The 17,215-nt window shown below is 43.3% G+C and overlaps 1 protein-coding gene across 1 annotated transcript in view; it reads left to right on the plus strand.

Moving 5' to 3' along the window:
• Window positions 1-4,396: 4,396 nt before the first annotated feature.
• Window positions 4,397-17,215, plus strand: part of LOC136753171 (solute carrier family 12 member 9) — a 38,380-nt gene continuing 25,561 nt past the window's right edge. Inside the window, exons 1-6 of the mRNA XM_066709056.1 lie at window positions 4,397-4,971; window positions 6,548-6,682; window positions 8,005-8,142; window positions 8,514-8,810; window positions 8,951-9,058; window positions 9,174-9,285. Coding sequence (XP_066565153.1) covers window positions 4,749-4,971; window positions 6,548-6,682; window positions 8,005-8,142; window positions 8,514-8,810; window positions 8,951-9,058; window positions 9,174-9,285 — 1,013 coding nt within the window. The 5' untranslated portion in view covers window positions 4,397-4,748. The remainder of the gene's footprint in view (window positions 4,972-6,547; window positions 6,683-8,004; window positions 8,143-8,513; window positions 8,811-8,950; window positions 9,059-9,173; window positions 9,286-17,215) is intronic.

Here is a 17,215-nt window from a genome sequence, read left to right on the forward strand (position 1 = left end):
CTGGGACTTGTGAGAAGATCTTCCAGCAGGACAATGTCCCCAAACATACAGCCAAAGCCACACTGGAATGGCTTAAAAACAAAAAAGGTCAATGTCCTGGAGTGGCCCAGTCAAAGCCCAGACCTCAATCCAATTGAGAATCTGTGGAAACAGTTGAAAATTGCTGTTCACCAAAGGTCCCCATCCAACTTGATGGAGCTTGAGCAATTTTGCAAACAAGAATGGACAAACATTGCTAGATGTGTGAAGCTGGTAGAGATGTATCCACATAGACTCATGGCTGTATTGCTGCCAAAGGTGCCTCTACCAAATATTGACTGAAGGGGGTGATTACTTATGCATTTTCTGTTTTGTATTTGTAATTAATTTAGAATAATTTGCAGATTATATTTTTCACTTTGACATTATGGACATGTTCTGTGTTGATCAGTGGCAAAAACTCCTGATTCCAAAATTCCAAGGGGGTGAATACTTTTGAGAGCCACTGTAACTAATTGCTCAGGCAAACACTAGATTGGGGTTGTAACAGAGTTGTAACCAAATCACTAAAACTGGGACTCGAGTCAAGTTGAGTCACTGAATTTGTCGAGTGGATTCGAGTCATTAGTTCCGACTGGTCAAGACAAATATCTGTGCTCAATTGGGTTAGATGTACAGTAATGAATAATACCAAAATTAAACAAATATTGTCTCACTTTTTCTGAAATTACACTACCCTATAACTGATGAAAGGAAATTAAAGGAAATTTGGTGGGATTTAATTTCATATGGAGACAAAAAGCTGAGGCCAAGAGAAAAATAAAAAACAGGGTTGTAATGTACATGTAATTAACATAGAATGCATGTTTTCATTTTTCTCTCAAACGTCTTCGCCATTATGAACTTTATTATGTACAAGACTGTCAGTATGTGTGTGCATGTGTGTCTGTTAATATACACTCACCTAAAGGATTATTAGGAACACCATACTAATACTGTGTTTGACCCCCTTTCGCCTTCAGAACTGCCTTAATTCTACGTGGCATTGATTCAACAAGGTGCTGAAAGCATTCTTTAGAAATGTTGGCCCATATTCATAGGATAGCATCTTGCATTTGATGGAGATTTGTGGGATGCACATCCAGGGCACGAAGCTCCCGTTCCACCACATCCCAAAGATGCTCTATTGGGTTGAGATCTGGTGACTGTGGGGGCCAGATTAGTACAGTGAACTCATTGTCATGTTCAAGAAACCAATTTGAAATGATTCGACCTTTGTGACATGGTGCATTATCCTGCTGGAAGTAGCCATCAGAGGATGGGTACATGGTGGTCATAAAGGGATGGACATGGTCAGAAACAATGCTCAGGTAGGCCGTGGCATTTAAACGATGCCCAATTGGCACTAAGGGGCCTAAAGTGTGCCAAGAAAACATCCCCCACACCATTACACCACCACCACCAGCCTGCACAGTGGTAACAAGGCATGATGGATCCATGTTCTCATTCTGTTTACGCCAAATTCTGACTCTACCATCTGAATGTCTCAACAGAAATCGAGACTCATCAGACCAGGCAACATTTTTCCAGTCTCCAACTGTCCAATTTTGGTGAGCTTGTGCAAATTGTAGCCTCTTTTTCCTATTTGTAGTGGAGATGAGTGGTACCCGGTGGGGTCTTCTGCTGTTGTAGCCCATCCGCCTCAAGGTTGTACGTGTTGTGGCGTCACAAATGCTTTTACTGCATACCTCGGTTGTAACGAGTGGTTATTTCAGTCAAAGTTGCTCTTCTATCAGCTTGAATCAGTCGGCCCATTCTCCTCTGACCTCTAGCATCAACAAGGCATTTTCACCCACAGGACTGCCGCATACTGGATGTTTTTCCCTTTTCACACCATTCTTTGTAAACCCTAGAAATGGTTGTGCGTGAAAATCCCAGTAACTGAGCAGATTGTGAAATACTCAGACCGGCCCGTCTGGCACCAACAACCATGCCACGCTCAAAATTGCTTAAATCACCTTTCTTTCCCATTCAGACATTCAGTTTGGAGTTCAGGAGATTGTCTTGACCAGGACCACACCCCTAAATGCATTGAAGCAACTGCCATGTGATTGGTTGGTTAGATAATTGCATTAATGAGAAATTGAACAGGTGTTCCTAATAATCCTTTAGGTGAGTGTATATGTGTATTATTATTATTATTATTATTATTATTATTATTATTATTATTATTATTATTATTATTATTATTATTATTATTATTATCCAGACCTTAATGGGCAACCATTGTTTGGGGTGAAAACTTAAAGTTCTCTCAACATTAAATAAAATGTGTGTGTGTGTGTGTGTGTGTGTATTACTGTGCATATCAGTGTGCATGTTTGCTAATCTAACCTCAAAAACACACACACAAACAAAGAATAATGAGCTAATAATGAACAGTAATATTCTGACATTTCGGGTTCAGCTCCAACGTAATTAACTGTGAGACAGGATTAACTGATGCGATATTGTATTGTTGTCACTGAATGAATATTCCAAAAATTCGAGTCACTCACTTACTAGGTTGTAAATGACTAAAATACCTTAAATACCTTTTTTTAGGTTAACCCAGATGACTGAGAGGGAGCGGAGAGTGGAGGGTCCCCTGCAGCTTTCAATTCCTCTTATTCAGTGGGGGTAGAGGTTGGGTGCAGACCACTGCCAAAGACCAGAAAGGTTATTAATTAGCATTAAAAAAAATGTTTTTGCCATTCATGGATTGAACAGCTTTGCAGTCAAATTGTGTTTGTTTTGCCAAATATTCACGTCCATAATATGATTGTGTGTGTGCCTGTAACACTAGGCAAGAGCTCACTAAAATGGGAAGCAAAAAGTATCAGGTTTTCTAATGTGGAAGAATTTCAAATGACTAACACATGATTTAAATTAAAATTATGCAATAATTCACCATTATATAACAACTGCAGTTACACAAGTGCATACATAGGGTTGATATGATATTACTCCACAGAGTTTGACATATACCTTCTAATTACAATTACACATCAGACCTATGTAGATAATACAACATGTAAGCTTGTCGTAGTTGCTTTAGTTTCAGTTAAAATGTAACTTCCTCTTCTTCATGGTGCTAAAGACTTTGAACTGAGCCTTTGTTACCATGTGAGGAAACCTGTTTCAACAGTGTGATGAATTCCTCCACCTGCTGATAATGTATCAAAGACGTGTTTGGTTTAATGGAAGAAAGCTCACAATGTAATTGCCCCTGTGGACATGAGACTGTGTTGTAACTGCAGGCCCTGGATACATTCAATGCACTTGCGGAGGGATCAGCCAAGCTACTGATATGACAAATATATGAAATTACACTATATGGAGTGTATAAACTATATTATCAAATGTATTGGGTTAACAGAATTAAAAAAAAGAGAATGCACTAACACATTAGGCTGCATTTAATAGGGTTAAGGTTTCTCCTTGGTCCTGCAGTTGGTCTGCAGTGGTCCAAGATAAGTTAGCCTCTTTGATCTGTTGCTGATTTTTCAATTCCAATTAATCCCTAAAGTGTTCTAATAGTTTCAGTGAAGGTCTCTGAAATGTTTTTAGCGTTAGTCTTCATGGACCACGGTGTTACCATCCTAAATTGGTGACATGGTGCGTTAACATGATTTCGAACAATGCTTGAACTCTTACGGTCATGGTACCCCTCAAGCACAACTTTTTACACGGCACATGACTTCTGATACAACCCATTGCTCTGGTTGGATTATGCTTTGTGATATCTGGAGGCTTTCCTGCTTGATCTTAGGTTTCTTACATAGTTTGCAGAACACCAAATCTCATGTAGCTCTCTAGTTTACAGCCAAGTAAGTTTAATATAAGTGTAAGTTAAAATATATCTATTGCCTATAACTATTATACTTAGAATAAACTAATTAGCAGCTGCACATCAGCAGTTCTAACCAGTTCATTATGAAATCAAAATAAATACACACTATTTGTAGTGGTTAACATAAGAAGGGCATCTGAAGGTAAAGTGCTGCGTGTAAATAAAGGAAATAAAAACATAACAATAAAGCAAATATGTCAGTACATACATACATACATACATAAATAAATAAATAAATACGCCTTGATTGATAGTGTCAGCATCACATAACCATCAGAGAATAACGTTTTAGTAATTGCAGCAACATCCTACTGCGTTTAAGTCAGACACCAAGCTAAACAGCATGGTATTATAATTCTGCATGTAAATATAAAATCAAGGAGGGGGCATTATACGGAAGTGCTGAAACATTACAGTTTGCAACCCCCTAAATCCAATGTCTTTGCCAGCTCGACCCGCAGCACTAGCAGGGACCGGCGGCCGGGGATTGGAGCGGCGAGGCGGGTCATGTGATCCCAGACGCCGCCACAAAACACCGATCACATGATCCCCGCAGCCAAGCGAAATCACGGGAGCTAGTGACGGGGAACTTAAAATTGGTCAGGAGGTTTTCTTTCCCCGTTCATGTATGTTTTAAGTTTTCGGCAGATGTGCCTTAGGATGTAGACGTTTTATACTGATGTATTTTCCAGTGATATATATATATATATATATATATATACATGTTGTTTTGGTTCATGCGCACAGCTACCCAGCAGGTGTGTTTAGGTGTATTAGGTGATTACAGCTGATTAGCCCTATGACATATCTGTCTGCTTCCTTGTTGGTGAGCACAACCATTGCTACGGAAGTGTAATCTGGCCTTCCCGGGGACGCAATGTCGGAGAGGACCCCGCTTCTCCACTACCGGCTCTCCGCCAGCGTCAATGAGTCGGATCCCCAGCCCGGTGCAGCCGGGGACGGCGTCGAAGTGGCCGAGCGGACACAGGGGACGTCCCGGCGGAGGACGAACGAGCAGCCGCAGAAACTGTCGACGTTTTTCGGCGTTGTCATCCCCACCTTACTGTCCATGTTCAGTGTGGTCCTGTTCCTCAGAATCGGTGAGTCCCATTATATTTCGAAGTGTAAATCCCTACTGCACCTCATTTAAACGGGGGAATACACTTGAACTTCATCTACACTTTCATGAATGTATACTTGTGTTTGGTGGTGCTGCAAAGGTAGTGTGTTGTTATCGAGAAAGTGTTTCAGTATTCATATAAAAGAAGGCTGTAATAACTAGTTTAAAAACGGACCCAACAGTAAACTTTACGTCGGGTGTGTTTTTCAATGGCGAAGACAATATAAATTGAATGCACTGAATCCTGACACCACCTTGGCAAACACCTGTGGATCTACAAGAGCAAGAAAATATGACCTGTTACTCTTTTACCCCATAAACTTGTTGCAGGTGGTTTTATTTATTGTAAGGAAATATTTAGGACGAGAGAGAGAGAGTATTTTTGTGTTTTTCAGCGGTTCCTGCTTTCTTAACGCATATCTCTGAAGTACGTTGCAAGTTTCCTGTGTGCTGTCACTTGATCTGCCATTGAAGAGGGTTACTTATAATTGCACAAATAAATCTCAGCCTTTGCATTCAAATGCAATTATCTAGCACCGTGGGTACTGAATGAATGGCCTTTTTACTATGACTATTATAGGGCCATTCAATTTAAAAAGATGTGCATCCATGCAAATAATACAAAATGCTTAATTGCTTTGGCCAGTGCAGAAGTCTGTTTTGATGAGGAAAAAAGGTGACTTTCCCTTGCAACATGGCCCAATATTCTTAATTGTAATGAACACTGCAATCCATTCCTACCACTTGCCAAATATGTAAAGTTAGATGTTAAGATGATCTTCAAAGTGAAAGTGCTTAGGTGTTGTAGATAGAAGGAAACCCCTCCTATGTCTCCCATAAGACAAGAAGTGCCCTCATGTATTTATATTCTGTATTATATTGCTGCTGTTCATTTGTTGATGATATTCTGCATTTATGTACTGCCCCACATTAACGAGTCCTTGTACAGTGCTTTGAAGCAGTTCTCTCCATAAAGAATACATTGCAAACTAAACTGGCTGTCTGGCTGATTTAATGTAATACTCCTTGTGTGCCTGGTTTGCATAATAGTTAACACTGGTGTACGTTGACACTGTAGGCCATAAATTGTTAACCAGTTTGCTCTAGGTTTCCTAAGGTTGTGCTAGTGTTGAAAAATAAACGTACAATCAGTTTTCTATTCATTATTATTATTTGTATGTAATGCACAGCCTGCGTAATGGCATCTGATATCTAAGGGTAAACAGAAGCTGAAGTGCTTCAAATAAGAATACATGTTTTTAATGCTCATCCGAGTCGTTTACTGGTTAAAGCTTGTAAAGGGAACTCAAAACAAGAAGAGTCCGGAACGTGATAAAGGTGACCTGTTGTGAGTCAGTGTTCGGGCCTGAACTGGGAAACTCCAGATTACACGATTTTCAGTTGAAGTACCTGACTATCCCAACACTAAATACAATGAAGGAACTGAGACCGCAGTCTGAATGTTGACTAGTACATGGCCCCTAGTTTGAGGACCCCCTGGCACACTTTACATTAGGTGGTGGCAGTGCAGTGTCTGATTGTGTGTGTTTCTGCAGGGTTTGTGGTGGGCCAGGCTGGGCTGTACCAGGGCATCGCCATGTTCCTTGTGGCCTACGTGATCATCAGCATGACGGTGCTGTCGGTGTGCGCCATCTCCACCAACGGAGCCCTGGACGCTGGGGGAGCCTACTGTATCCTCACCGCCTGGACGCTGACTACCAGGGCTGGGCTTTGCACTAATCTGTCACTCCCTGTGCCCTACTCTCTGTCTCCATCTCCATCTCCCTCTCTGTCTTGCTCCTTCGCTCCCTCTTCCTCTTTCCTTCCCTCTTTTTCATGGGTAGGGCCTTGACAAATGCATGGGGACCACTGGAAAACAAACAAACCTGCTAGTTTTTAAATTGGAAACGGTTTGTTTATTTTGCAGGGCAAGAGTAAAGGGTATGTCACACTATAATGTTTTCCAGCTTCAGAAGAATACGATTTGGAATTAAATGTTACCTTCCATACATTAGCATAATCACTGTGGAACACATTCATATGCACAAAATGTTGAAACGGGTTTGATACTTTTATATCTGTAACTGCTTATCATCTTAAAAAGGGAGGTCCTCCTCCAGTACATGGATGTTTCCTCTTAAATATTGCTTTTAGCATATGCCATCGTTTTTTGCATGTCTTTTACAGCATACATAGCGGGTTGACATTTAACTTTTTTTATGTTATCCCACGCTTTGTGTTAGTGCGTTAGTGTAAGTTTCAGAAAATGTCCCCAAAAGTATATTTTTCTACATTAGATTAAAATAATTTGAACAATTTCAGTTACTGTGAACTTTAGATCGTCACTGTTTTTTTCTTTTCTTTTCTTCAAGTGTCTTAAAATTCCCAGAATGTGTTGTGTGATTGACTAAGTAAGACTGTTTTATGCAACCTTTTTAACTGAGTGTCCATCATTAGTAGGACTTATACTAAGATAAAGACTTAGTCTGGCTCCAGAACTATAAAAAAAATAAATGTAAAAAGTCAAACCCTAATAAATCCATTGAGAGCATTAGAGTAATTCAGTAAAATAGTACAGTTTCTAAAATGCTGACCTTAACATACTTAAAAGAAGGGTGCCTTCTGACATTGTGCATGCACAATGTGCATGGCATTCACAGTACACACAAGAAGTGAACTCGCATTGAAACTAGTGTTTCCTCTTACTTCTCTCAATTGGCCAATTCAACTTCACCTCAATGTACACAACACTGTTTTCCAGTAATCGCACAGGGAAGTGTGTGGAATCTGAGTGTGGGAGTTTCCAGTTAGCCCTGTAGGGCTTTTTCTGGGTTTTCACTCTGTGTCACCTCTCCTTGAGATTATAGTGAAGCACTGTACTTCTCCACACTGCCTCTTTACACAGAGAGAGGCCTGCAGTGAGCCGAGTCTGAATAGCCTAGTCAGTTTCATGCAGCAATGCGTGTCTTGTGCCTTGCATGTGTGTCCACGTGTTCTCCTTGACCCCCTCCAGACATGATCAGCCGAGCGCTGGGGCCGGAGTTCGGCGGCAGTATTGGGATCATGTTTTTCTTTGCCAACGTGTGTGGCAGCGCCCTCTTTGTGCTGGGATTGGTAGAGGCCATCGTCGACACCTTCGGGATCCAGGAAGGTAGAGAGGAGTTTGGACTGCCCCTTCTGTTTGTCCATCTTGACTGGATGCGTGTCTGGCTTACTTTTGCCAGTTTGCCTTACAGATTTGTCGGTCGGTCTGTCTAACTGACTGTCTTCGGTCTTTGGTCTTGTTTCTGACTTCAATCGAAACTTCAACCTCACACACATAACAAACGTCATCCAACCACACACAATGAACCAAGTACTCGATGGTGGCTTTTTATTTGGGGGAGAATTCTTGTCTGTATCAAATGGAAAACCTACCATCAAAGACTGGGATTGTAAACAGATGAGTGGGGAGATGATTCCTAGTTTGCATTTATCAATTCAGCCTGTGTGAGTGTGTCTGTACCCTCCTCTTCCCTGCAGACGGTGGGGCACTCGGGGGAATGCGTGTCCTCCCCAACTCATACTGGTGGGCACTACTGTATGGAACGGGCATCCTGCTGCTCTGCCTGCTGGTCTGCTTGGTGGGCGCCCATATCTACGCCAAGGCCACCTTCATCATCTTCCTCATCGTAATGGTGGTGCTGGCCACCATCCTCATCAGCTTCTTCGCCGTCAAGCCCCGGGTTGTGCAGCTTCCCCAACACTCGCTCAATGGCTCCAGCTCCACGGCCAACTTCACCGGCTTCAAGCTGAGCACACTGCAGAGCAATGTGTATGGTGAGAGCTGGGCCAGGGTGAGGGGGCATATTCTGTGGAGTGTGTTTATCATGTCCAGCTCCTTTTATCTACTAGAATTCAGAGATCGAGAAATAAGGCATGAGGTCACACGGGTGCTAACTGTTCTCCTTCTCTGCCAGCGGACTACACTGTGGACTACACTACTGGCAAGATGATGACCTTTGCCACAGTCTTCGCCGTCATGTTCAACGGATGCACAGGGATCATGGCCGGGTCCAACATGTCAGGTGAAGACCGCACTTTGCCACCTCATATCGGACTCTCCTACAGTTTGTATAACAGCCAGCACAACGGGTGTAGAGGCTCCGGTGCTGAGTGCTGTTTTGCGGTCGTGTGTTGCAGGAGACCTGAAGAGGCCCAGCTACTCCATCCCCAGAGGCACCATCACTGCTGTCATCTTCACCTTCATCATCTACAACCTGCTCTGCTTGCTGATGGCCTGCTCCTGCGACCGGTGAGTCCCACACTCGTACGCCATCTTTCTCGTGCTGTCACACTGTCTGACTCAGTCTGTCTTGCCTGTCTGTCTTGGTGTCTCTATCTCTATCTCCGTCTCTGTCTGTGGCATTGGGTTATAGACCCCTGAGGTCTGATTGTGTGCTGCAGTCTGATACAGATATCACAGTAAGGGCTGATCTCTATCCTACTGTATGGTTTGCAAATCAAAGTGAATTGTTTCATCACAGCAGGGACCCGTCGGTAACGCAGTAATTCTCACAATGTGGTTGCTGTGTCACGCAGCACACCAACCACATCCCCACAGTGGCCCCTCCTGCTTTCAGCACAAATCAGTGTGGCTGCGCTATGAAAGAGCTGTGGGTTTACTTGCAGGAGCCTCATGTGATTTCACACAGGAAGGGGGAGCGTGCAGGGGGCGGAAGCAGAGTGAGAGACTTTTCTGCGACTGTGCATCTCCAGTGTGTGTAGGTGCACTTGCAGCTTATGTGTATATCAAGTCAGTGGTTAAAGCTCACTTTTTGGGCTCCTTGTGAGAAATGGCTGGTTGGAAGCTTGTGGGTGATTAGATTCTAACGACCAAATGAGGAAGAAGGACAGACCGGCTTCCTCACATTTGTAACCCATCATAAGTGCTCGTGTTGAGTGTGCTTAGTTTTTGAGTGCATGCAACAGTGCTCGTCAATAAGTTTGATAGCTAATCAGCAGTGAGGATTTGCAGCTGTTAGACCATGTGCCTAAGATAATGAAATAAGTCATAGACCAATATCTCTGTCCATTCCCAGTAAGTAATGCTTATCCTCTGCATTCATGTGCGTTCCCATCACAGTTCTAAAGCTCAGTATACACTTATTTTATTATTATTAATGATGATAATATTGGATGAACTCTATATCAATGCCTTAAATAATGGATGCAAGACTTTTTCAATGTTTCCACACCCCATGTCTTAACTTGTAAGCTGGATCTGTTATCTGTTAAGAGGCAACCATTTTCTTTTTCTGCTGGCCATAAAGAACAAAATAAGAACCTGCTGGCTGTTAAATTAAACAAGTTTGGAGCACTGATGCATGCATTCAGAACGCGTGTGTGTGTGTGTGTGTGTGTGTGTGTGTTAGCAGGGTGGAGTTCAGGCCGGTGTAACTAGTATAGACTGCTCGGGCAGCTGGAGTAAATAAAGCAACCAGAGTGGGAAGATGCCTGCCAGATCACTGCAAAGTAACATTCTTACAAAGGGATTTGTAAGGGAGTTCAGAGTACGGCACTCTTATGTGGAGGAACGAGCCCTGGGGAGATCTCTGAGAAGCAGGTGTCTCCCTGGTTACAAGGAAGGCGGACTCTTTAGGGAACTCCAGAGAGAGAACTGAAACTGAAATGGGCTCTGTCACTGGGGTGCCTGCTCAGTCCAGGGCGGTTTTTATCTCCTGCTGTAACAGAGTTGAGTGTTGTAACAGTGTCACAGAAGGTTGTTTCAGCATTGTTTGCTTGTAAAGGCTGCTATTGCCTTGAAGTACTAACAAATCCATCAACATAAGGAGTGAGGTCAGAAAAAGTGACGTTGTCGTGAAACACTCACGTTGAATTTAAAATCCTGGTCTTCTGGAATTATTTGGGTTTTTATTATTATATTTAAGTTATTGTCCGTCCTTTTTTGTTTTTCTTTCATTTTCTTAAATGTTGCCCCTGCATTACCTGCTCTGTCCACCTGGTGGCATCCTGCTCCTTATTAGACTGTTTTTGCAAAAATAAAAAATCAGATGTTTCAGAGCTGCCTCGAGAGTCTTGTATATCTGCATTCTGAAAGACTTAACACCTTGACTGTTATTTTATTAAGCTAAATTAATTAAAATGGAAAAACATAGCCTCGAGGCTCTGCTCTCCCAACTAGTCAGATCTGCAACTCAGTCTGGCACTCCCCAGCACAGAGCCTCAGGATACCACTCAAATACTTAAATAAACCTTCAGCTGAGCTCATAATACATTTATCCAGGCCTTTTTTAAATCATCGGCTCTGAAAAGATCACGATTTCATGTTCCTTATCACCTTTAATAAATAACTTGTAAGCTCTTCACTTTTAATTGCCTAAGACAACAGGAGACATTGAATAAATCGGATAAACGAGTGGAGAGCTCAGCTGAAGAAAGCCCAGAGGAGTCTTTTGTACCCAGGGCCAGCACTGAGGAACCTGGTCTTGGAAGGATGGGGGGTCTGGGACTTTCCCCAGAGCCAGACTGACACTCCCTCTGAACTCTCTCCTGTTCTCTGGGGGACTGTTCCACCTGATTTGATTCAATTATTAATCCAAGTGGTCTAATTTCCACTTTTTTTGCAAGTCACTTTAATCACCGATGACTTCAGCAGGCCTGCAGGGCTTTGGCTCTTCAGCATCAGTGAGTGAGTGTCACTGCGGTGAACACTTAGTGCTCCTGCCCATAGTGTGGGCTCCCCTGCCCGCTCCCTACTGCCAGCACCCGCCCTCTTTCCTTCATCCCTGCAGCTTAACGATGAACGGATTGCTCTCCCGACACCCTGCTGCCCTCTGGGGGATTGATTCCCAGTGCAGCAGCTTTGGAACAATAAACGGAGGCCATCCCTCAGTGCGGGGAGGCTAATAATGTGCTCAAGCCCATAGATAAGAAATCTATTAACCCCGTGACAGCCCCAGTGCTCATGACAGATGGCCTACGGCAACACGCTCCCAGCCACCCATTTTCCTTATTACGATTAAATTAAAAATCCAATACATATTCTTTTTCTCTCTCTCTCTCTCTCACTCCCCCTCAACTATCTGTCTTTTTCATTGACACTCTTTTTCTAACTGTTCTTTGTTTTAATTGTGGCATCTTTTTCCTCTCCTACTTTGTCTATTTTTGCCTATACCATACAGAAGTGGAGTAAGCCCAACCTCCTGTTTGTGGTCCTGAATACTGCTGTACTGAACCTGCATCTCTGGCCCTTGGTTTGTTTCATCACTGAGCCTGTAGGGGTGACACAGTTTGCAGGATGTTTTGTGTGGTCTTCAATTAGGACCTTAATTAGTTTATCGAGCCAGGCAACACTCAGTTAAGCCACTGAAGCCAATTCTGTAGCATTACGCTGAAGCAGATCTTCACAATCCTAGTCTGAGACTACAGTGTGGAAGAATTACAAGCTTGAACAGAGAACACATTACATAGACAAATGTCTTTTACCTGAGCTTTATCCTAACCTACATACAAGCTGGAATTTGCTGAAGAGATCTTGCAACTAACCACTCGGTTACACTATTGAACACTTGCTTTGAATATCTTGCTTTTAGATATCTACCTAATTTTACCATTTTGTTTGTTTTTAGCTCTTAAAGGTACATCTTATTTTAGAAATGAACCCATGAGAATGTCCAGTTTAACAAATGCTCAGTTGAGGCTATAACGAACTAACTCAGTTCATGGGCTCAGTGGAAGAACAAAAACGAGCAGGTTATTCTGTTCCGAGTGTCAGGGTTGGGAAAGCCTGTGAAACCTGGTCAGGTGTTTGCTTGAAGGTGCGTCTGCCTGTTTTTCTTCATTGCCACCAGCAGGGGGCTGTGGTGGCCCAGAATTTGTGCCGCCCATGGGGTCACTCCCTCAGAGAAAGTTATAAGATACGAGAGAGGAGGCAATTCCTTTCAGCGGGCTTGTCTCAAGGTAGCTTATTGAGTCTTCTGTCTTGAGCTCCCTGGCTCTCCTTTTCTCCCACTAAATATAGCCTAGATATCAGTCTCTCTCTCTCTTAACTACACCTGTTCATTCTGTACTACTCCACCAATCTCTCGGAAAACAATCTGCTTTCCCCAACCTCCTTGACTCTCAACGTGATAAACAGACTTTTTGGAGAGCTATTTCCTGCCCACGGTTGGGCTGATAGTGTGTGTGGCCAGTAAATCTGACCGTTGACAGTTTGAGTGGCTCTCTGTGGGCTGGGTTTACCAAGACCAAGATTACTAGTCCTCAGGTGAAGACTGTTACACAGGTTCGGAAGGATTGATTTCTTTGTTTGCTTTAACCCCGAACTCAGGATGGAACCCCCCCCATGCCTTGCTTTTCAGAGTGTAGTCCTCGTATTATGTGAGAGGGTCCAGGTGAGGCAGCAAACGATGCAAACAGCAGAGAGATCTTCTGATGTTTGAAATGTGAACGGAGGCACACTCCAGCTTCATTAATACCCCAGTGTGAGTGCGAGGGAGATGGGCTCTTCTCCCTGCCCTCGTCACACACCTCGCCTCTCCTTTTAAAATAATGAATAATAATTGCAATGGGTTTCAGAGCTCAGGGTGGAAAAGGGCTCTTGAACGGCGACGCACAGTGACGCTCATGGCACACCCTTAGAGAGAGACATGCTCACGCACACACACACACGCACGCACACACACACACACACACACACACACACACACACACACACACACACACACACACACACACACACACACACACACACACACACACACACACACACACACACAGTCACACACACAGGCACGCACAGAAGGTGATTCACACATCCTAGCCATCGCTCTCATACTGTGACAAGCCAAGTGTACATTTTCTCGTGAGAAAGTTGACAGGTTTTTATATGAGACCATACTTTACAGTGATAAGCTTCCTTTCTTAGTCTGAAGTCAAATTTCCAGGTGTCCTCATTGTGGTGATGGAAGACTAGGAGCCACAAGTCTGAAATAAAAACTTGGAAATATTCTATCAGCAAAGGCAAATCCGAGAAAGCGGTTATTGATTGATTGTTTTTCACTTACATACACACAACACATGCACACACAACCATAGTGCTACTCTCTCTCAGGCGCCGTAGCCACAGGATGGTGATGTGCTCAGCAGCTAAGCAGTGTTTTTCAGGCAGTGTTGGCTCCCTAAACTCCTCGTTCAGGGACGCCCCTCAGTGACCCCCACATCGAGCTGCTGTGCTTCTCGAGCTTACATATTAATTAATGCATGTATAATTGTATTAATTAAAACCTCTTATCCTCCTTTTGTTCTGCTATCGCCGTTGCACAGCTAGTGTATGTGTGTGTGTGTGTGTGTTCTGTTTCCAGCTCTCCGTCCCCCTCTCTTTCTCTCCCTCCCTCTCTCTTTCTCTCTGCTAGCAAATGAGCCTGGGCTGAATTGCTGCCAAGTTTTAGTAAGGCAACAAGTTACTGCTGTCCACAGTGCTTATTCAAATGCCTCCCCTCCATCTCTATGCCTCTCCCTCCCTCCTCCTTTCTCTCCCATCCCTCTGTTCTGGTGCTATCTCTCAAGCACAGTGGGTATGTCTGCAGCTCTCCTCTCTCTCATCCTTTGTGCTGCACACAGCTGTGTAGCAGAGCTTTTTTGGGCTGGCTGCGGTTGTCTCTGTCCAAGTCTGTCTACATGCTAGGTGTTGGGGGGCTGTGATTGGTGGCAGACCTTGAGGTAACCAGTTGAGAATCATGTGAGTGGGTTTGCAAGTCATACAGAGCCTTTTCGTGGTGAAAACCAACACGCGGAAAGTGCTTCATTCAGGCCACAGTATTGGCTACAGACTACAACTAAGTACATTATAGAGAACAGAGGGGAAGAAAAGGTCTGAGTGGAGAGAGACCGATAGAAAGTCGGAGTAGAGAACTCTATTCCGCTTGTTAGCTATTGATCCTGCTTAATAATCCTCTACTTTAGCATTACCCCAGGGAGCACTTAGATTAAATGTGTGTGCTTCTTTCAATCTCTCTCTCTCTCGTGTAACTGTATCACTTACTACTTCTCTTTGTTTCCCTTCCAGACCCTCAACTCACTGTAATTTCTTCATTTGCATAGTAGTTGTGTGCTGAAGACGTGTACTCATCAAAAAATAGTAATGCTTCCCAGCTGATACAGCCTGCATAATGCCTTTTTGGGGGTGTCCGAGATCTTTTAAAGACGGAGCGCAGAGCCCCATGCTTGTTCTTTAGCTCCAGCCTTTTTGTGTCCTGAAACTTGGTGGACATTAGTAGACTCTTGCCCAGATTTGTGCCTGGATGAGAAGGGGTTAACCTGCTCTCTAGGTGGCCAGACTATTCTCCACACTCAGTCTCCAGCAACAAAGAAATATTAGGAAAAATAATCACAAGTGACGGAATCCGTCAATGTCACTGCTGACAAATTGATATTGATCTCAGGAGCAAAAAAAAACATCAGAGGAGATCAGAGCTGGCAGGCAGGCTTTAATGTCTCTGGCTCCACACACACTTGGGGGGAGCCTGGTTTTGTTTCTGGACTCAGAACAGCACAGCAAGCACCTATCTCACAGGCCTGGTATGAGAGGTCTCCATATTGTGCCCTAATTAGGAGTTTAGGTAGGGTGCTTTAGAGTCCAGTTCTCCATGAATTTCTTGATCTTGATCATCTAAGCCAGTGACTTGTGGATTGTGGTTCTCTGAGCTGACTATTATTTGATGAAACCCCAGGCTGCACTGAACTCTTCAAAATAAAAATCAACAACAAAAAAATGAATTGCTTAATTAAGCCTCTTTTAATTGTTTTTTAGCCATTTAAAATTCCCTGGCACTTGTACATTGAAATCGAGATTTTTTTTTTATGTTGTATATTCCTATAATTTCTCATAATTGCAACCCTGCGATTTGTAAGACTGAAATACAGTGCAAAAAGCCATGTCATGCAGAGTACTTGCCCTGCTTCTATTAGTGATGTCATGTGTGAGTGAAACCCAAGATCAGAAGCTAATGATAGTTTTCTCTCAGATTATGGCATCGGAATGCCAATAAAGTGGGAGATGTGGGACCAAACAAACATTCGTCAAAGGGATTTAAGGACAAGCATTGCGCTGGGGGGGATTTCCTGCACATTCTAACTAGAAAAGGACTTCATTAAGGGAAGGGAATAGCACAGAGTGTACACTGGCAATAGAATCCCCAGACTGGCTTGGAAGTGTAAAGGAGGGGTAATTAACTGAATCCAGTGTGGGGCATAAATCACAGCCCATCCTTTGCTAATACAACTGCATCTGTTACCCTCCCCTTCCCCTGACAGCTGCCTTAATCCCCCACCCTTCATCTGAGCGTGGCCTAATGAATAAATCCCACAAAATATATGACACAATAATACTTATTGACCTCTGCTTTTTGAGTCAGCTCAATAGGATGAAGCCAATATGAAGATTAATGTACTGAGGCTCAGTTTTTGTACTGCTGGGGAATGCAGTACATTCTTAAAGGCTATTGATAGAGGCCTTCTGTCCTGTTGATGACTTTGCACTTCAGCTTCTGTTAGAAACACTTTGGCGAGTTCAACCCGTCATCTAAACCCACCGTGTTAAATAAAGACCCAAAATGTCATCATTCCATACTCCCCTGTCAGAAATATTAATGCATTTCAATAATGCATAATTGTTGTATTCAAAGAAAAATACAGCAGACATTTGACAATCAGGTCAGAAGTCAGTTGTACTGATGAATTGGGAACAAAAATATACGTCTTGGGTGGATGCACTAATTAATGAAATAAACCTTTTGAGCCCCTGGATAGAAGTGTTATTTGTCTCCAGTTAATCATATAATTAAAGTGATTGAGAGGCCACATGTAGGGCTTTCAGAAGACACTGTGGCCTTCGGGGGTGGCTTAAAAACCTGTGCCATTGCCCAGGGCTGGATGACTTTCCCAGTCTCCTGCAGTGTGACAGTGTGTCCTCGCTCTGCCTGTGTCATTTATTTATTCTGGCTAATACATTCTGAATATCGAGGAGACCTAGGATTATTGTTTCCCCCTCAATTCTCCTGTTCAAGTGCCTCTTGACGGTGGATCTTATTGGAGCGCTCTCTGAACACGTACTACCTTACTAATGCACCCGCACCCCTTACTGCTCCTCGGTTATATAAACGCCTTTAACAAAGAAGCCCTTTTCTGCCCTTGATTGGCTATTGCGCTGGACTGCTCTGTAA

Source organism: Amia ocellicauda, chromosome 7, assembly GCF_036373705.1.
Source record: "Amia ocellicauda isolate fAmiCal2 chromosome 7, fAmiCal2.hap1, whole genome shotgun sequence".
In the NCBI taxonomy this organism is placed as follows: Eukaryota; Metazoa; Chordata; class Actinopteri; order Amiiformes; family Amiidae; genus Amia; species Amia ocellicauda.